Raw genomic sequence first — 22374 nt, forward strand, 5'->3', positions numbered from 1 at the left:
TAGTAAACAGACGCTTGAGCAGTTACTTCGCTTGCACTCAGTGCCTCCTCAGAACACGACTGCATGGATTTGTTACCTGTTTCATTCAAGAAGACTGTCACTATTCTTTCCTAAAAATTGATTAGCTTTAAATTGAATTATGTTTGATATATGTAATGCTGCACCCCAAGGATTTCAGGTTTTAAGTTTTTGTGCAGTTACATACACAGTTAAAATGAACTCCAAAATTTATCATCAGCAGAGCTTATTCAAGCCATTGCTGTGAGAATATTCCTTTAAATTAGTTTACCATTTAGAAATTGCTGAACTCCAGCCTACTGTGGATAGTTGTCAAAGCTCCCGTATGTCTTGTACAATTGATAGAAGCGATGAACAGCATTGCCATCAAACCAGAATAACTGAATAACCAGCAAGATGCTTTGAGTCATATCGAATTACTGTTGCACCCAGACATTTACTGAGAAACACGATTGCTTTAGTAGCATCTCCCAATGATTGTGAGGCATTGCAAAGTTTATCTTTGTAATCCTTTTAATGGGAAAAGCTCTCTGTGAATGGAAACCCTCCTTTCCCATTTTCTCTTTTAATTTTGCAACATTTCCTGGTGCTCAGTGAAAGCATAAATGTGAAATGGTTATGGGCAACTTGAAACAATTAGTGTTTTTTTCTGGTCTACTTAGGTAAGCACACAAGACAGGAACATGTTCTTGACTGTTGACTAATTTAAGGAAGGTCACATCTGTGCAGTTTCTCACAGGGGTGCATTTTTCCATTTCCAAATCTGTTAGTGACAGCTTTATTCTTTGGTGAGTCAAAATGCCCAGATGACCAGAGGTGCAGAATTGAACAACACCCCAGCCTCTTTTCAGTGACGTATTGAAGGAAAGTTTCTGCAGACCTCCAGATTTCACAGCTTATTAATTAGACTGACAGAACCACCTGCCCTTCTACCCTAGAACAAGTACAAACTGTGATGTAATGGGAATAAGGTATTAGTTTAGTTTAGTTTAGAGATACAGCACTGAAACAGGCCCTTCGGCCCACCGAGTCTGTGCCGACCATCAACCACCCATTTATACTAATCCTACACTAATTCCATATTCCTACCACATCCCCACCTGTCCTTATATTTCCCTACTACCTACCTATACTAGGGGCAATTGCTAATGGCCAATTCACCTATCAACCTGCAAGTCTTTGGCATGTGGGAGGAAACCGGAGCACCCGGAGGAAACCCACGCAGACACAGGGAGAACTTGCAAACTCCACACAGGCAGTACCCAGAATTGAACCCGGGTCGCTGGAGCTGTGAGGCTGCGGTGCTAGCCACTGTGCCGCCCTTGATGCCTGTCCCTGGGTTATGTATATTGCTTCAGATTCTTTTACAAAGAATACAATCAAGGCCATTATGGTAAATGCTCAGTTACAATTTCCAACCAGATGGAGTGTGCTTGAGATGAATGATTGACTGTTTTCTTGAATGTTCCAAGTTATATCCATTAAATTTTCCCTTGTCAGTAGAATGAGCTAGTAGAATTACTATCCCTACTGAGTGTCCCTATTAAGGCCTCCTTTGAAGAGAAACCTTGGACTCCAGAAAATTGCAGAAATAAAGTTAAATATGCAGAATATTCCAAGCACTTGTGTAACAATATTATTACTGTCTTTTTATTATTTTCAAACAACAACTTGGTTCAGTTGATGTTTTGTCAAAGGAGAAGATTAGTTTTTAAGATTAAATGAAGCAAAGATTTCTAAGATAGAAAGCGAAGTTTTGAATCCGGACATATATAAAAGCCATTTACCTTTATTGATGTCCATTGTAACATCGCAGTCATTCCTGATTTATTTTTACTCCACTGTTTGGCTGATATTGAAGATTAAGATGCTGTTTTGTCTCGTGACATCTTCAGGTTACTGACGTAAAAAAGAAACTAAAGTTGGCGAAGAAGTTCTGGTCCACATTGCCTTATACCATCTGTAATGATGACAAAGTGACAGCTGGTATGCCCGATGAAGAAGAATGCTGGAATGGACACACCAAGGGCAGGTGAGGTACCCTATGGAGGAGACATTCCCATCATATTAGCATCAGGGACCTGCAGCTGGCACACTGTTCCTGTTCATTCACAAACAGGTGGTCAGCCTGGTGGCAGCTTATGCATGTTGCTGATATAAGGACAGTGCTGGGAGTTGTCAAGTGTGCAGTGTCATTACAATAAATCTTCAACAAGCTAATTAGTTCCAGTTTGAAAATTCTTGGTGATGTCAATGTAATTTCAGGAAGAAAAATATTGTACGATGGAAAGCAATGAGTCAGATTGAACTTGCAATTAATTGCTCCTGATGTACATTATCTATAATGCAGGTTTCCATGAAGACTAATGCTAATATTGTCCCTCTCCATTCAGTACTGGCACCAATGTCCTTCAGCGCACCTAGACCCCATCAAAGGCAATAATAAGTGTTAGTACTGCTCACCTTCAGTGCACTATGAATCTTCCACCTACCTAGCCTTCCCCTTGAATTCAGCCTTTTTCGCAGAAGCAACTATAACATTATCAGCCTCTCAATTTACATCTTTGAAGTACATGTTAAACTAAAATTTAATGTAGCATAATCCTATAATTTAACCAAATATGCAAACTCTAAGAATGGAAGAATGAAAAAAAAGCCTTCATGTTGACTCATTAAGTAAGTGTGCTATATGGTGTGGTACTGAACCAGCTTTGATCCCTGAGTCTCTACTGATGTGGCTAATCTCAGCTGGGACAGTCATGGTAACATTGCATTTGACCTCACCTTTTTGGGATAGGGAAGGGGGGGAATGTTAGCTTGCGACCTTAGCCACAATCTATTGGCTCTTTGCTGAAAAGTGGTGATGCGTGCAGGTCACAGTGGGGACAGATCATTGGCAGTGCTTTGAAAACCATGGCCAATAAGCCTACTGCCACATAAACTTACACATAAAGAATGGCTGGCCTGGCAGCATCCCTGAAACCAATCTTAGCTGAGACAATGCCTTCAGGAGAGGAGAAAGGAAAGACGACAACATTGGAGGAAAAAATTAGTAGGCATGCATGGTAATCAATATTTATGCCCTTCTGCTTCTGAATGAGATGATGTAACAGAGAGGTTTGTAATGTTTATGTCACTCTCTGAATCCTTTTGATTGTACACTTTCAATAACAATTTTAAATAGGTTTGATTCAGCTTCAATTCAAGGTCTGATTTCCAAAAATCTGTGACCAGAACAGGGCAGTTTTATGATCACACTGAGGGAGGAGTTCAAGCTGGAGTTTACCCTTTCTAGGTGCTTAATGTCTCTGTATTGGGATCTGCAAATTTTGAGTTTTATTTTCATTTTCGTTCCTTTATAGTTGGTATGTCCATTAATACCACCTTCTCTCCTTCAGTATCACAGGTTTAGTTAAAGAAAAAACTAGTTGAATGTACGAACATACGAATTAGGAGCAGGAGTAGGCCACTTAACCCCTCAAACCTGCTCCGCCATTCAACAAAACCATGGCTGATCTGATTGTAACCTCAACTCCACATTCCCGCCTACCACCAATAACCTTTCATCCCCTTGCTTATCAAGAATCTATCTACCTGTGCCTTAAAAATATTCAAAGACTCTGCTTCCACCACCTTTTGAGGAAGAGAGTTTCAAAGACTCAGAGAGAAAAAATTCTCCTCATCTCTGTCTTAAATGGGTGACCCCTTATTTTTAAACAGTGACCCCTAGTTCCAGATTCTCCCACAAGAGAAAACACCCTTTTCACATCCACAGAATATAAAGGCCATGAAATTTGCCTCTGTAGTGCACAGTTTTTCAGCACTACGGGTGCCATTTTGTCTCTTAAGATACTGTCCATGCAGCGCACACACTTCTGGTGCTAGCTACTGTGATGCCATTTTGACAGTGTTAGTGCACAGAGTTTCCACCAGAAGTATTCAGAGTAGTTAGATCGTAATGTCAGTCAGTGTGAAATGCTGATTTGACACCAGCACTGGCATTTTGGAGCTCAGTGCTCCATTTACTGCCCTGTCTTAACCTCACGCAGCTCCGCACATGTTCAGCAGCAGGATGCAGCCAATCTGCAACTATTTATAGGGATTATCAACTTCTTTGAGGTTAGTTGCTGATTGATTTCTACTGGCTTTTACTGCAGTTGTAGAAGTGTTTGATAGAGAGTTGTTTAAATTTGCTGAAGTCTACAAGGAGTAATATGGCACATGCTGAAGGACTTTGTCCCAACTTTAAAGATTTTGCATAAACCACTTGCTCCCAGGCATGGGTGCTGTAGTTTGCATCCCTCTTGGACTACAACAGGACAGAAAGAATGAACAGAGGTGACACAGAGGAGGACAAATTGCTGGAGGAAGGAGGAGAAGGAGGGGAGAGAAGGGCCGTCTGCAGGAGGTGATATCTGCCCAGATTGTTCTGGGAGCAATTCACCTACCTAAATGTCAGCAAGGAACCTTAGACGTCTCTGTTGCACTAAGGAGGTCCTCACTGAAATCTGCCACCTGCTGCAGTCACAACTGCAGCCTCAGAGAAGGGTTAGAACAGCATGGCATAGACTCTGAAGGTGTCCATGGCCATGAACTTTTATGTGTCTGACTCCTTCCAAGCTGGAGCAGGTGATATTTGTAACATCTCCCTGTTTACTATCCATTATTGCAGAGGGGAGGTCACTGAGGCTGTGCATTTCGAGACAACTGACTACGTGAGAAGCAGGCAGAGTAAACACCTGGCTTCCTATGGCACAGGGTGCTAGTGACTGTATGCACATCACTTTGCAGGCACCGCATGTCAACTCTGAGATGTACCACAAGCAGAAGGGATTCCTCTCCCTCAACGTCCAGCTGGTATGCGACTACTCAGCATATCATGCAGTTCAGTGCCTGGTATGCTGGCAGCAGTCACGAGTTTTCATTCTGCAGCAGTCCACTGTGCCAGCTGGCTTTACAACTACAAAACCTTTACAAACCAGAGAATGGCTTACTGGATGACAAAGGCTATTCGCTGACCACTGGGCTCATGAGTTCATTGCACAACCCACGGACACGTAGGCAGCATGCATATAACAAAAGTCATGTTGCCATTGAAATGTCATTGAGAAGATCATGGGGTGCTTAAACAATGGTTCTGTTACCTGGACCACTCTGGAGGAGGCCTACAAGTACTTGATAAAATGCATGTTAAGATTCATCGTTGTCTGCCCCACACTGTACAACCTTGTCATCATGAGGGCACAGTCCATGGCCCCTGCTGTATGTCAACCAACTGAGGGGGAGGAAGAAGGAGGCAATGAACACATTCCCTTTCTGTGAGCACAACCCAATTCCTCATTCACCAACAGTCTCACACCTTACCTTCCCTCTGTTACTGACCATCACAGAGTTCTCTTGGCCACAATGCTAAAATAAAAGCCACCACAAAACAAACATTCCATACCAAATTTATAAATCAAATCATGCCATATTACATATAAAAGGCAGCGAATCAACCTTGTGCAATCCCTCAGTGCCTGTCTTCCATGGGCCTTTGCCTGTCCTAGTGCTCCTATGGGGTGGAGCATAGCAGCTGATTTTTTGTGGGGAATGGCCACAAGCAGCTCTGGCCTGGCTTTCGACTGTAACGGCTCACCATGGGCGGCAGCAATCTGGGCAGGCAACAGCAAGGGAATTGGTGGACTGTCGGGGATGGGATGATGAAAGCTGTCATCCTGAGAGAGGACAACTGGTTCATACTCCACAATGCCACTGCCACACTCACAGGGTAGTGCTTCAGTAACCCTAGCAATGTGCTAGAGGACAGATTGCTGGACTTCTGTGACACCCTACAAGCCCCTTTGAACACTGGTTTCCGTAGCTATGACGGCAGCAGTCTTAGCCTGCGTGGCAGCAAGCCGAGCTTGCATGACTTCAGTCTGAGCTTCTACTGCAGCAGCCAGATGTTGGGTGGCTTCTGCTTGTGCTGCAATGGAAGCTGCGACATCGGTCATCAGATGCTGCATCATGATTGGGTCCACGGATGTTCTCATTCAGTTGACCACCACTTCCATGCTGGAGAGGATGGCTAAAGCTCTGCACAAAGCCCTCTGCCAAGTTGATGCTGGACTGCTCCATGCTCCTTGACAATGGCCACGGGCTTTCTGGCAGGATTGTCAATGCACCAAGCATTTCAGTGTGCATACAAATCAGCCTTCTCAGAATGAGCCATTTGGCCCATCATGTCCATGCCAGCTCCCTGCAATAGCAACTCAGTTGGTCTCACACCCTGCCCTTTCCATTTAGCCCTGCAAATTTTTCTCTTCAGATGCTAATCCAAATCCTTTTTGAAAGCCATGATTGTGTGTGCCTCCAACACATCCTCAGGCTGTGCATTCCAGATCCTAACCACTCACTGTGTAAAAATGTTTTTCCTCATTTTGCTATTGGTTCTTTTGTCAATCACCTTATATTGGTGTCCTCTGGTTCTCGACTCTTCCACCAATGGGAACAGTTTCTCTCTATCTACTCTGTCTAGACCTCTTATGATTTTGAACCTCTCAAACCTACTCTTCTCTAAGAACAACCCCAGCTTCTCCAATCTATCCAGATTACTCCTAGCACCACACAAAAATGAGTATAGAAATAGGAGGATAAAGCAGATGAATGCTTGCATGGAAAGATGGTGCAGGAGGGAGGCTTTAGATTCCTGGGACATTGGGACCAGCTCTGGTGGAAATAGAACCTGTACAGGACGGACGGGTTGCACCTAAACAGAGTCAGGATCAATTTCCTTGCGGGGCAATGTAATAGTGTTATTGGCGAGGAATTAAACAAACTTGGCAGGGGTGTGAGAACCAGGAGGTAATACTAGAGAGGAATAAAAGATGCACAGAATACTGGGAGAGACAGATAGCACTAGAGTAGGAAATAGTAAGTTATTAGGTGGGTTCAGAGTAAGGGGGAAAGTAATAATGTCTAAATTAGGTTTATTGTGCATGTATATAGTAAATAAGATTGGGGCCACTCAGCTCCTGACCTCATTACAGCCTTGGTTCAAACATGGACAAAAGAGCTGAACTCAAGAGGTGAGGTGAGAGTGACTGCCCTTAACATCAAGGCAGTATTTGACCGAGTATGGCATCAAGGAGCCTGAGCAAAACTGAAGTCAATGGGAATCAGGGGGAAAACTCCCCTCTGGTTGCAGTCATACCGAGCCCAAAGGAAGATGGTTGTGGTTGTTGGAGGTCAATCATCTCAGCTCCAGGACATCACTGCAGAAGTTCCTCAGGGTAGTGTCCTAGGCCGAACCATCTTCAGCTGCTTCATCAATGACCTACCTTCAGTCATAAGGTCAAAAGTGGAGATGTTCGCTGATGATTGCACAATGTTCAGCACCATTCACGACTCCTCAATTACTGAAGCAGTCCATGTAGAAATGCAGCAAGACCTGGACAATATCCAGGGCTGATATGTAGCAAGTGACATTCATGCCACACAAGTGCCAGGCAGTTGACCATCTCCAACAAGAGAGAATCTAACCATCTCCCCGTTGACATTCAATGACATTACGATCGCTGAATCCCCCACTGTCAACATCCTGGGGGTTACCATTGACCAGAAACTGAACTGAAGTAGCCATATAAATACCGTGGCTACAAGAGGAGGTCAGAGGCTAGGAATCCTGCGGCAAGTAACTCACCTCCTGACTCCCCAAAGCCTGTCCACCATCGACAAGGCACAAGTCAGGAGTGTGTTGGAATACTCTCCACTTGCCTGGATGGGTGCAGCTCCAACAACACTCAAGAAGCTCAACACCATCCAGGACAAAGCAGTCTGCTTGATTGGCACCCCATCTACAAACATTCACTCCCTCCACCACCGACGCTCAGTGACAGTAGTGTGTACCATCTACAAGATGCACTGCAGCAATGCAGCAAGGCTCCTTAGACAACACCTTCCAAACCCACGACCTCTTCCACCTGGAGGGACAAGGGCAACAAATGCAAGTTCGCCTCCAAGCCACACACCATCCTGACTTGGAACTATATTGCCGTTCCTTCACTGCCGCTGGGTCAAAATCCTGGAACTCCCTTCCTAACAGCACTGTGGGTGTCCCTACCCCACATGGACTGCAGTGGTTCAAGAAGGCAGCTCACCAACACCTTCTCAAGGGCAGTTAGAGATTGGCAATAAATGGTGGCCTAGCCAATGATGCCCACATCCCATGAATGAATTTTAAAAACGGACTGGATGAGATGCATCCAAGGATACTAAGGGAAGTGAGTGGAAATTGCAGAGGCACTGGCTATAATTTTTCAATCTTCCTTAGACGCAGGTGTGGTGCAAGAGGACTGGAGAATTGCAAAAGTAGCATTTTGTTCCAAAAAGGGGGTAAAGATAAGCTGCCCAGTAACTACAGGCCAGTGAGTTTCACCTGCCCAGGAACTACAGGCCAGTGAGTTTCACCTGCCCAGGAACTACAGGCCAGTGAGTTTCACCTCGGTGGTAGGGAAGCTTGTCGAAACAATAATTTGGGACAAAATTAATAGTCACTTCAACAAATGCAGGTTAATGAAGGAAAACCTGCATGGATTTGTTAAAGGCAAATCATGTGTCACTAAAATAAAAGCAAAATACTGCAGATGCTGGAAATCTGAAATAAAAACAAGAAATGCTGGAACCACTCAGCAGGTCTGGCAGCATCTGTGGAAAAAGAAGCAGAGTTAACCCTTCTTCTAAGGGTCACTGACCCGAAACGTTAACTCTGCTTCTCTTTCCACAGATGCTGCCAGACCTGCTGAGTGGTTCCAGCATTCCAGCATTTCTTGTTTTTATTTCATGTTTAACTAACTTGCTTGAGTTTTTTGATGAGGTAATAGAGAGAGTTGATGTTGTAAACATAGACTTCTAAAAGGCATTTGATAAAGTGCCACACAACAGGCTTGTCAGCAAAGTTAGAGCCCATGGAATAAGTGGGACAGTAGCAACATGGATACAAAATTGGTTGAGTGACAGGAAACAGAGAGTACTGGTTATTGGATGTTTTTCGGACAGAAGGACGGTTTGTAGTGGACTTCCCCAGGGGTCGGTGTTAGAACCCCTGCTCTTCCTCACATATATTAATGACCTAGACTTTGGTGTACAGGGCACAATTTTGAAATTTGTGGACGATACAAAACTTGCAAGTATTGTGAACTTTGAGGAGGATAGGATAAAACTTCAAAAGGTGGTAGGGTGGGTGGAATGGTTGGACAAGCGGCAGATGAAATTTAATGCAGAGAAACGTGAAGTGATTCATTTTGGTAGAAAGAACATGGAGAGACAATATAAAATAAAGGGTACAATTCTAAAGAGAGTGCAGGAGCAGAGGGACCTGGGTGCATATGTGCATAAATCACTGAAGTTGGCAGGACAAGTTGAGAGAGTGGTTAATAAAGCAGATAGCATCCTGGGCTTTATCAGTAGGGGCACAGAGTACAAAAGCAAGGATGTTATCTCAAACTTTTATAAAACACTGGTTCGGCCTCAACTGGAGTATTGCATCCAGTTCTGGACACCAGACTTTAGGAAGGATGTGAAGGTGCAAATAAAATTCACGAGAATGGTTCCAGGAACGAGGAACTTCAGTTATGTAGATAGATTGGAGAAGTTGGGACTGTTTTCCTGGAAAAGAGAAGGGTTGAGAGGAGATTTGATAGAGGTATTCAAAACCATGAGGGGTCTGGACAGGGTAGATAGGGAGAAACTGTTCGTATTGATGGAAGTATTGAGAACCAGAGGGCACAGATTTAAGGCAATTGGCAAAAGAAGTAATGGCGACATGAGGAAAGATTTTTTCATGTGGCTAGTGGTTAGGATCTGGATTGCACTGCCTGAGATTGTGGTGGAGGCAGTTTCAATCGAGGCATTCAAGAAGGAATTGGATTATTATCTGAAAAGAATGTGCAGGGCTACGGGGAGAATGTGGGGGAAAGGCAATAGGTGAATTGCTCCTTTGGAGCAACTGAAGTTCCTCATTCCTGGAACCAGCACAGACACAACTGGCCAAATGGCCTCCTGTTATTTTTACACCTCTCTGAAATTGGCCTACATAGCTGCTCCTCTATCTCTCCCTGACTATTTGGAGACCTATAGTAAACTCCCAGCCAAGTGATTGCCCCTTTTTTGTTTTTAAGTTCTACCCATATGGCCTCATTTTAGGAGCCATCTCAGATATCATCCTTCCTTACTACAGTAATTGACTCCTTGATCAATAGTGCAATGTCACCTCTTTTACACCCTCCCACCCCCATCACACCTGAAGATTCTATATCCTGGTATATTGAGCTGCCAGTCCTGCCCTTCCCTCAACCATGTCTCTGTGATAGCAATAATATCATATTATCATGTGTTAATCAACGGCCTCAATTCATCTGCCTTACTTGTATGACTCCTCGCGTTAAAATAGATGTAATCCAGCCTTACATTATTCGCTTGTGCCTTAACAGGTCTATATTTGCTCTGCCTTCCAGACTAACTTAATTTCTCTTCTGTATTTGACTGTGCATCACCCCCTACTATACCTCCACTCTGTATCGCATCTCCCTGCCAAATTAGTTTAAACCCCCCACAACGGCACTAGCAAACCTCCCAGCAAGGATGTTGGTCCCGTTCTGGTTCAGGTGCAACCCATCCAACTTGTACAGGTCCCACTTTCGCCAGGAACAGACCCAGTGATCCAGGAATCTAAAGCCCTCCCTCCTGCACCATGTCTTCAGCCATGCATTTAGCTGTTTAGTTTAGAGATACAGCACTGAAACAGGCCCTTCGGCCCACCGAGTCTGTGCCGACCATCAACCACCCGTTTACACTAATCCTACACTAATCCCATATTCCTATCACATCCCCACCTATCCCTCTTTATATTTCCCTACCACCTACCTATACTAAGGGCAATTTCTAATGGCCAATTTACCTATCAACCTGCAAGTCTTTGGCATGTGGGAGGAAACCGGAGCACCCGGAGGAAACCCACGCAGACACAGGGAGAACTTGCAAACTCCACACAGGCAGTACCCGGAATTGAACCCGGGTCGCTGGAGCTGTGAGGCTGCGGTGCTAACCACTGCGCCACTGTGCCGCTGTTCTATCCTCCTATTCCTATGCTCATGCAGAGTTGACCCCTTCCCCACTATGTATACACTAAATGCAGAGTTGACCCCTTCCCCCCCACCCCCCCCCCCCCACCATGTATACACTGAATGCAGGGTTGACCCTATCCCCCCCTCACCCCATCTATACTCAGAATGCAGCGGTGACCCCTTACCCTCCTCCACGGCGCAGGCTTCTCCTGGACAGGAAAGCAAAGGTGCCTGAGTGCCGCACATCGTTCTGAAGATCGGGAATGGATGGAAAGATTGCGATGGATAACGTGGTAATGTATGCAGAGAAGTACTTTAAATATTCTAACAAGAGTCCTGTTGAGAGCAATAGAGGGGTTGCCACGGAGATTCTCCTCCGCCAGGAAGATTGAGCCCGGCAATCCTGGCGTGGGTTCTGTGGTGGCCGCTGCCGCTCAAATGCTCCAGCCCACCCCACCGCGAAATCCAACGTTGGGCTGAGGACGAAATCTAGCCCTTAATGTCTAGTAATTCTTCTGTGTTTAACTTTTTTTTTAAAGTAGCTTTTCTTTTTTGACCAAATAGAATAACAACACTGTGTTACAGTGTGTCAAATTGGTTCATTCCTCATGACAAGAAAAATATAACCTATCAATTTATTTTCTGGAATGACACAAAAATAGAATTTCAATTACACTTTTTTCATAAAATAAAGAAATCAGTTTTGAATTGACATGTGTGGTCAGTCTTTCTTGGTTGCATGCAGCCCAAGTTATATGTTGTAATAATTTGAATCTGCAGGTACCTACCTGAAATTATGAATGATGGTCTAACCAATCAGATCAACAACCCGGAAGTAGATGTAGACATCACTAGACCAGATACAATGATTCGTCAGCAAATCATGGCACTTAGAGTGATGACCAACAAACTGAAGAATGCCTATAATGGGAATGATGTAAACTTCCAAGATTCAAGTAAGTGGCTATTCTAATAATCTTCATTCACAGACAGGAGTATATTGGAAGGTATATGGAGATAAACTGACTTTTAATTTCTTTTGACAAGTGTATGCTCACTTCTTTGGACCTAAGAACTATACCATTCACTTGTCAAATCTGTACTGCCAATCCTCATCCTGCCACAGATCTTATCCTAGTCCTGTGTTTGAATACTGCTGCATACTGTGGATAGAAAGTCTCGTGAGATCAGGATTTTCCCCCACAAGGTGCCGCCATGTTTAATCATCAGCTTTCAAAGTAGCCACAGATGTGTTCAGGGAGGAGCTGCATCAAAGTGGGAGGGAGGGGAAGGGGAAAGAGTGCCAGTATATTTGGGGGTAGGGACTAAAATGCCACTAGGGTACTGAGAAATGAGGCAACAAATTGCCAGCCTGGATGGGGGAGCAAGGCACCGTCACAGACTGGTGGCAAGGGAAAACAGAGGAACAGAATGGAATTATAAGAATACTAGTTACCAGCTTCGCGGGTTACATTCTGACTTTAGGTGGGAGGTTGTTCTGCTGTCCTTATCTAGCTCAGCTGTTCATTGTTCCCATCATGGGAGTGTGTTTCCTGTGTTTTAATTGTAGTTGTGACATCATCAAGTATTTATTAGTCAAAATGTACTCCAAAATTCAGGAAAATGTGCCAAATAGTGTCAAAAATCAGAATCTGGGGGAAAGGTATTCCTTAGTTTCTCCAGAAAGAAAATCTTGACCATGATGTACAGTATACCCACTTCGATATTACCACTATACTGCCACTGAAAGATTACACAGTGGCACATTCAGTTATTGCAGAGGTTCAGATGTGTGCTGACCATAATTTTTCAATCATTAAAGGTTATATATGCCTGAATTTAGTTTAAATTTGAATTTAATGATAAGGTTCCCACTGGCAGTGCAGACTGATGAAATGTAGCCCCATTATAATTTATCCTAGGTCAAGAGCATAGCTGATCCCACATGCCAATAACATTCACTTTACAGAAAAAAAATCTTGTTTGAAGTGTGGCCATAAAGTCTCAAGGTTATCACAAATATAAGTTGATTTCCTTTGTGAATCGCATGTGTCCTTGCAACATGACCAAGATCACCATTATTAATAAGAGCCACTATTGGAAATAAATATTAAAAAGTAATCTGTAGCAAAACCTTAATAGGACTAAAAGTGGAAAAGTCACCAGGAACTCTGAAAGGTTAAAGAGGAAATAGTGGCAGCTCTAAGCATAATTTTCTTTGAAAGTGTTTAACTGTGCCAGAGCACTCGAGGTTGGAAAATATTCACTCCAAATTGAAGAGGAATGGACAAACTGAAAAGTTATCGGCCAGGTAATCTTAACCTCAATTGTGGGAAAACATAAAAGGGTTGTTTTACTAAGTGCACACAACCTGCTTGGGTATTTGGGAAATTGAGTTATTTCCATCAATTAAAATTAAAGGGCAACAAGACCACAATGTCCTGTCACACGCAACTAGCAGATGAAGTTTCCTGCTGATAGCGCTCATTCATAACAATGGTCATCTACATGTCCATAATATAAGTATTTATACAGGGCAGGTTGTGCTTGACTAATTTAATGGAAATTATCATTTCTTAATATTTTGGTAAAAATCACTGAGTTGAACTGTCCACAGTTGACAATGAAGGTATATTTTAGTCATTTAGCTTGAAGTATTGAAATGAGTTATCACGGAATAAGTATTTCAAGCAGTAAGTTACCTCAAAATGGTTAAATCACAAGGTATTAGCTATATTAAGGTCAGATTGAAGGCCAGTATTCCAGATTGCCTAAAGAATATTGAATCAATCATCCTGCTGGCAGAGAGAATGGTCTTTTCATAAATGTTTGGATTCCTAGAACAAACTCAATAGTTAATCTGCCAATCTACTGATCATTAAAACTGAGCATTCCAGTGCATTTTGTAATGAGATGGAGGACCGTGAGACAATTAAGGCACAAGGCAGCTATTATTCTTTAATAAGCTCTGTTTTATCTAAGGATATGTTGGATCATTGCTTATATCCATAATATAACCACTGAGGCACACCTTAGTTCCTCAGGCTTTGGCAGAACAACAATAGCTTGCATTCCTATAGAAATTTTAACTTTAAAATATTCTACCATGCTTCAGAGAGATATAAGGAAAAATGAATGCTGAGCCAAAGAAGGGATTTGGAGGGATGACCAAATGCTTGGTTGAAGGGTAGATTTGAAGTAGGAAACTAAGAGAGGACAAGGAAGTGGACAGACAGAAGGGCTTACAGGAAGACTGCAGAGAAGGGGGAAGGTGAAGGCCTGGCTGCAATGGGGGAGCAAAGGGAGGGATAGATGCTCAAGATGATGGAGTCATCGGAAGAGAGTTCTGGTATGTGTTGACATGCTGGGGAGGTTTCAGACATAGGGAAGGGCGAGAACATAAGGCTCCCTCTGTAATGGGACTGCTAATAGCTTTTCGTTTAAAATCTGCCCCTCATTTTCGGGGACCTAAACCCTGCTGTTGATCCCAGCCGCTGGGACAGCTGATGTGGTAATATGTTCTGTTGCTTTTCCTGGTAGCAGGCATGGCTCACAGTACTATTCAGAATGCAGAAAAAAAGCCCAGTGGAATTTCAGGTCCATGCTCTTTAGGAAGTCCCTCTCATCAAATAGTCAATTTTCACTGGAACCATTTTTCTTTTCAGTTGATGAAGCTAGCGGCTCCGGGAGTGGTAGCGGCTGCACCGATGAAATGTGTCCTCCAGAGTTTGACTTTTCAACAACTGAGGCTCCACCAGGGCCCAACAAGAGTGAGCCAAAAGGTTCTACAGCAGTCAGACCCTGCCCGCACTGGCTGGCCATATTTGTCATCTCTCTACTCCTGGTACTGCAAAGACAGTGGAGATAATCTGTGACATACAATAGAGACACTACCTTAAAATCAAGGACAAACACTCTTTTCCTTTTGGATACGTCATCAAACACACAACTCCATTTTGGAACAGTTACATTTTTAAAGCAGAAAGAGGTACTTAGCCTGCTGCCCCTTTACCCAAAGACCACCAGGTGCCATTCAGGTACAGTTAACCAGTGCCAGGTTGCTTTATATTCACCCAGACCTCAGATGAAAAGAAAAACTCTGAAGATTGCTCGTCTGCAGTTGGCTTTGTTTCCATAAACAAGACATCATCCTCTCTGCTTATTTTATGCAGCTAAAAAAAACCGGATTTAATAAAGACTTGGTCTGGACTTGTTATGATTTATACATTAATTCTGATTTTAATATCTAAGTTCTACTTTTACAGTTTCCACAAAGCAAAAGGAATGGCTGCAAAACGTTCTGGATAGTAAGAAGTGTATCTGTTCTATCTTTTTACAGAGACTCATAAACTAACAGTGAAGTTCATTAATGGCAGTGCTTGAATGATGCATGAATGTTGTTGGTTTAGTGGTGCAGTTCCCCGCAACCAACCAACCACTGTGTTGGATTGTCAATTAGAAAATATGAAATATGCAGGTTTGTTAACAGATGGATTTATAATTGGCTTTCATTGTAAACAATGAGAAATTTGGAGTGTTGTAGAGCATACAGAACAAATGACTACACAAACATTATAAATGACCAGCTGGTGAAAAAAATCAAAATTTTTGGTAACAAAGGGATTTAATATTGTACTTTTAATAAAAACATGTGATATGTGCCGTGTTGCCAATCACAACTGAAGAAAGATGTAGGAAGGTTAAGGTCTCTGACTTTGCTGTTTAGGGGTATTATTATTATTTGTTACCCTGATTTTTGCTGCTGATCCTGATCCAATGAAAATGGTCATGTATGTATGTCTGATTATCCCTAATGCTCTTCTGATTGCCTGTTGTTCCATGTTTTCTTAATAGGTTCTTTAACAAGTTATCGTCCTACAGTTGCCAGCCATTTAAGACACTCAAAAAAAGCAAAATTCTAGTTTTATTTTCAACTTTTAGTTCTAGTGGTGGTCATCTATTTTTATATTAAAAATTTTAAGTAATTCTAAGTGTTAGCTCAGGGTTTAAATGTCATTGTATTACCTGCATTTTACCATATCTCTAATGCTCAGCACAATAGTGACTCGGGGACATTTATACTGAAAAGGACAAAATATACAGTTGTAGAAAGACCAGTTGGAAATGTAATTGGTGAGTGGTTCTATCGACACCAGTCACATTAGGAGAAAGTGTTTGACATTTGTATGGGTTTTACCTTTATTCTGCATTCTGTGGCACAGGTGAACCTGTAATGAATGGTTAGGTTCACTTCCTTACATGCTATCTATCTAATTCAGTCTGGGTGGAATTCTTAGGATTTGCAGTCACAGCATGTACTATTGAAGGGAAAATTAAAATCCACGCCTTTCAGCCCTTTGAACACATTATGCAGCTTTCAAACTGTGTGCATGCTCCTAATATAAAGCTGGATAACATAGCTTCGAACCATGAGAAAATGTGCTGAACCAAAGAACATTTCTAATATCATAGTATTCTGAGCGTAACCATATTTTACCTGCACCAAAAAAATTCTCATTGCAAACTAATGATATGTCATGTTTAATACTAATGAGCATTACTTTTGTGAGTAAACTATAATTCTTATTTTTTACATGGACACACCTGAGATTCATTCTTCTAAGACAATTTTGATCATCTTCTAATGAGCTCCATTATTGTGTTATAGAATCATAGAATGATACCGCACAGAAGAAGGCCATTTGGCCCATTGAGCCTGTGCCAGCTCTTTGAAAGAGTGTCCAATTAGTCCCACTCCCCTGCTCTTTCCCCATAGCCCTGCAATTTTTTCATTTTTAAGGATATATTCAATTCCCTTTTGAAAGTTACTATTGAAATCTGCTTCCACCACCCTTGCAAGCAATGCACAGAACATAATTCACTGTGCAAAAACAATTCTCATTTCACTCCTGGATTTTGCCAATTATCTTGAATCTGTGTACTCTGGTTACCAACTCTTCTGCCAGTAGAAACAGTTTCTCCCTATCTACTTTTATCAAAACCCCTCATAATTTTGAATGCCTCTATTTTTTTCTCAGACTTTTTTTGTACTGGCTGTAAGGCTAATAATCTTTGGGCTGCAAATACTACTTTTTCAATAAGTATTAAATAATCCTGTGAGCTGAAATCCACAAATATTGTAAAACACCTTTGCAGTCTGAATATGACTAACATAACATTTGGAAACAGTTCAACCAAAGGTGGATAAGGTCAAGAATGTGACTGTTCAATATTCAAATACATGACATGTTACTTTACGTTCTCAAATTGCATCATTACAATACAGCTGAAAATGGCATAGATAAAAGCAGTAATTCATTTTAGAAAACAATCCAGTGAGACAGGTATTTTGGAGCTCAGATTTTCTCTTGTGCATTGGGTTCAAGGGAATAACACGAATTACTTAAAGAAATTGCACTCCACTATTGACAGCTATTTAGTCAGTAGATGGGTTTGGAGCCTTTGGATTAACATTTGGAACATGTATTATTATTTTCTTCCCAAATGATGGGTGAAAAATGGAATTCGAATTGTCATTCTGCAAGCTAAATTGACCATCTTCAATCACAACTGGAGTTTAGGAGATTATTTCCCACTCATAATAGTTAGTGATTTATAGAATAGATTTTTGGACAAAGAATTAACATTCTGTAAATTAATACCTTTGATAAGGTGATGAATTCAAAATTAAGAACAAATTAAGAAATAAATATTAACAGAATGTTTGGTGAACCATGTTTATTCCTGTGCTGTTGGAACTGTGGAAGTATCATCGGAAAAGTAGTTTAGGGTGTATTATGTGGCTGTTAGGTTAGACAGATTTCTGGAGTTTTGAAAGAAGATATTTTACAAAACCTTTCCTGGAGAGATTGAGTCAGTTGAGTGAATTGTAATTTTTCCGTTCAAGAAATAGAATTAACGAGACACTGAGCTGCTTTCATTTCATGTGTTCTTGTATTTTTCTGAGGCCCACACGAGCATCTATCCATTTGGGTCCTTTTTTTTAATATTACTTTGTCATTTTCCATTAGCACAAAATACACAAATATATTTTTAAATATATACTAAATGGGTTAAATGGTCACTTGCATGCAAGAGAAGCCTAATGCCTCCATTGCTCTTGAAGAAATAGTACTGGAGAAATGAATGAGACTAAAAGCCACCAAATCTCTTGGGGTGGAGGACCTAAACCCTAGAATTTTAAAAGGTGGCTACATAGATAGTGGATACATTGGTTTTGATCTTCTAGAATTCCCTTGATTTTAGAATTGTCCCCACAGACTGGAAGGTAGCAAACATAACCGCGCTATTCAAGAAAGGTGGGAGAGAGAAAACTGAGAACACTAGGCCAGTTAGTCTGACATCAGTCATAAGGAAATGCTAGAACCTATTATTAGGGAAATGGTAACAGGGAAATTAGAAAATTGGACTGTGATTGGCCAGAGTCAACATGGATGTATCAAAAGTAAATCATGTTTGACAAAGTAGAGTTTTTGAGGTTGTAACTAGCAGGGTAAAAAGGGGGCAACCAGTGCATGTAGTGTATTTGGATTTTCAAAAAGCACAAAATTAGGAGTCATGGGATTGGATGGAATATATTAGAATGGATTGAGAATTGGTTATGGACAGAAAAAATCAGGTTGGCAGGCTGTAACTAGTGGGAGACCACAAGGATCAGTGCTTAGGCCTTAGCTATTTACAATCTATAGCAATGAGTTAGATGAGCGGACTGAGTGTCATGTGATCAAGTTTGCTGACGATACAAAGCTGGGGGGGGAGTAAACTGTGAGGAGGATAGCAAGAGGCTGCAAAGGGATATAGACAGGTTAAGTGAGTGGGAAAGAATGTGGCAGTTGGAATTATACTGTGGAGAAATGTGAATTGTCCACTTTGGTAGGAAAAATGGAAAAGCAGAATATTTTTTTAAATGGCAAGAGACTGGGAAATGTTGGTACTCAGAGGGATCTGGGTGTCCTGCATGAACCACAGAAGGTTTACATAGAGGTACAGCAAGCAATTAGGAAAATTAATGATATGTTAGCCTTTAATACAAAAGGATAGGTGTAAAGAAGTCTTACTGCAATTATGTAGGGCCTTGGTGAGACTATATTTGAAGTACTGTGTACCATTTTGGTCTTCTAACCTAAGGAGGTACTTGCTTTAGAGGGGGTGCAAAGAAAGTTCATTAGATGGACTCCTGGGATGGGGAGATTCTTCTGTGAGGTGAGATTGACTAGACTAGGCCTGTATTCCCTCAAGTTTAGAAGAGTGAGAGATGATCTCATTGAAACATGCCACATTCTTAAGGGGCGTGACTGGATAGATGCTGGGAGGCTGTTTCCCCAAGCTGCGGAGTCTAGTCTCAGAATAAGGGGTTGGCTATTTCGGACTGTGAATAGGTGAGATTTTTGGATAGTAAGGGAATCAAGGGATATGGAGATAGTGCAGGAAGGTGGAGTTGAGGTAGAAGATCAACCATGATCTCACTGAATGGTGGACAGGCTCCTATTTCTTATGTTCTCCTGTGACTGCACGATAACTGCTGAGGCACACCCATATCACTATTATCTCATTAACATATACTTTCCTATTTATTTTAAGAACAAGAAATTGCGTGTAAGAATGAATGTGTATGAACACAAAAGAGAAGGTTTTTCTCTATTATTAGTAGCAGATCCATAAACACAGGTATAAGAAGCATGTTTTTGATTTTGCAACGAAAAGCAGTCAGATGAAATCCTTTCCCAAAGTGGCAAATTGTGCCCCTTCAGTGTCTAACTTAAAGCTCATAGATAGACTTGCACCCATATAAGGGAAAGTTGGGGCTCTTTTAATCAGACGTGGAATAAGTCAATGTTTAAAGTAGTTGAACTAGGTTAAAATTAGACTAAAGTAGCTATTAATAAATTATTCTGCTTTTTTTAACTTAAATGTTTACAACATTTAAAACCTATTGGGAGAGACAGATGAAGTAAATAGACCTGAACGGAATGAAGATGAAAGGTGGATCTGTAGCATTATTATTGTATAAATTATTACTTAGGTAACAGCCGTTTCAGGATTCCAGTACCAAAATTAAATATACATTGTTCATCGCTTATGTTCTTCTAAGTATACTAAAACATTGTGGTGTGAAAAATAGGGTGCAGTGCTTCAAATCAAGACAGCAATAGCAAACGTATGATTTTCTTCACCCTGCAACAAAATAATGGGACATGATTGTTCCAACAGGGTCATAGGTTAATTGAACTCATGAAAGCTGTACTGTTCTCCTGGATCTGTAATGCTTTCTGCAAGAACAAAAATTAATTTTGAGGCATCAAAGCCTCTGAAGCTGTATGCTAGTGTGTCAGGCTCTGGATATGGTGTATACCTTTACACTCCATGCAGGCGGTGATTCAGTTTGAGAAAATTAGTGCCATTTTTAATTATCTCACACTATCATTAGGGATGAAATTTCTCTCTTCATTAATTTCATCAAATAAGTTGGCATGACTAGAAAGCTGCATTCCCTGCATTATATTCATGCCAACCTTTTCACAAGTTTTTTTAACTAATAAAGTTCTGCCATAATACTAAAGGCAAATGTTTGACATAAACTTACTTGTAATCTTCATTTGATCACGTATTAGCCTTAATTTTCTAAATACTTCCTTGAACACTCAGGAAGAATGATATTTATCAAGATCTGTAATATTTCTAAAATGAAAGTTTAGTATGCATTGTATGACGTCGTCATCAACCAACATAGCGTAGAATCTAGATCATGTGATCTAAAGTTACTCTATGATGATGGTAAGTGAACAGCCTTAGGTCGATGATCTTTTATTCAGTTGCAGTGCACAAACTGTCATATGACCATATAACATTATGTGATATGATATGTTATTTTCTGGTATCAAATAGTCAAATAAAGCTTCCTATCATTTCAGTTTGAGTCATGTGGTAGACTTGCAATTTTGTTTTGCCATTCAATCCAGTTGCATTGTACATGTATTTCGTACATATTATAAAGAAGGTCGAATGAGCGATAAGTGTGAAGAGCTCACGGACACTTCTGTCATTAAGTTTCAGACCATTTCTTCAGCTGTTACTGCCGCATCTCTCGCTTCCCCCATATTTTTCTCTCCTCATGCCCCCAACAAGCATATCTTGTCCATGAAACCCAGCTCCTATTTTCTCAGCCTTATTCCTACTAAACTGCTGACCACCTAACTACAGATCAGGCAGAATCTCATCAGATCAGCCGTGATTTCATAGATTAGTGGAAGAGGCTTGAGTGGTGGAATGGCCTACTGTTGTTCCTATGTTCCCTTCCTGCCTCCCTGCTGGCTGAAATTGTAAATGGTTCCCTCTTCTCAGATATTGTTACATTCCCTTTCAAATTGGCTGTCCTAACCGCCTGCTCATAAAACTCATCCTCAGCTATTCCAACCTTACAAAACGACTGCCCCATCTCCAACTGGCCTTGAATGTGTTCTCGCTTCACAAATCTGTGCTCATCTTTCCTGCAACCCCATGTTTGAATCTCTCCAATTGGGTTTCTGCCCCTGTTACAGCACTGAAAAGTCACAAATGGCATCCTCTGTGACCGTTACCGTGGTACACTATCCCTCCCATCACTATCTCTTCTTGACTTTCTCAACTTCACTGTAGCCTTTGACACAGTTGACCACACCATCCTCCTCCAATGCCTCTCCTCTGTTGTTTAGTTTAGTGGGATTGCCCTCACTTGGTTCCACTCAATTATCCCCTATAATGGCTTGTCTTCCCACCCTGTACCATTACCTTTGGTATTCCCCCAAGCTTCTTATCTTTGGCATCCTGCTGTTGCTCAGCTACATGTTGCCTCTCACTGACACCAACCGAAAACATGACATGAGCTTCTACGTGTACGCTGAGGACACTCAGCTCTACCTCACCACCACCTTCTTGACCCCTCCACCACCTCTATGCAGTCAGATTGCCTGTCTGACATCCAGTCGTAGCTAAGCCTTAATTTCTTCCCATTGGTAAAACTGAAGTCATTGTCTTCAGCCCCCACCATGAACTCTATTCCCTCACCACCAATTCCATCCCCCTTTCTGGCCACTGTCTCACGCTGAACCAGACTTTGCACAACCTAAACATCCTATTTGACCCTGAGCTGAGCTCATATTCTCTCCATCACAAAGGCTGCCTACTTCTACCTCCCTACCATCGCTCATCTCCACCCTTGCCTCAGCTAATCTGCAGTTGAAATTCTAATCCA

The 22374-nt window shown here is 41.7% G+C and overlaps 1 protein-coding gene across 3 annotated transcripts in view; it reads left to right on the plus strand.

Moving 5' to 3' along the window:
- LOC137371553 (glypican-6-like) overlaps positions 1-21060 on the plus strand; it is a 1268051-nt gene extending 1246991 nt beyond the window's left edge. For all 3 annotated transcript variants that reach the window (XM_068034367.1, XM_068034368.1, XM_068034369.1), the window contains 3 exons: positions 1914-2050; positions 11904-12079; positions 14789-21060. In XM_068034367.1, the coding sequence (XP_067890468.1) occupies positions 1914-2050; positions 11904-12079; positions 14789-14991 (516 nt within the window). In that variant the 3' untranslated portion in view covers positions 14992-21060. The remainder of the gene's footprint in view (positions 1-1913; positions 2051-11903; positions 12080-14788) is intronic.
- Positions 21061-22374: the final 1314 nt, after the last annotated feature.

Source organism: Heterodontus francisci, chromosome 6 (assembly GCF_036365525.1).
Source record: "Heterodontus francisci isolate sHetFra1 chromosome 6, sHetFra1.hap1, whole genome shotgun sequence".
NCBI classification, from domain to species: Eukaryota; Metazoa; Chordata; class Chondrichthyes; order Heterodontiformes; family Heterodontidae; genus Heterodontus; species Heterodontus francisci.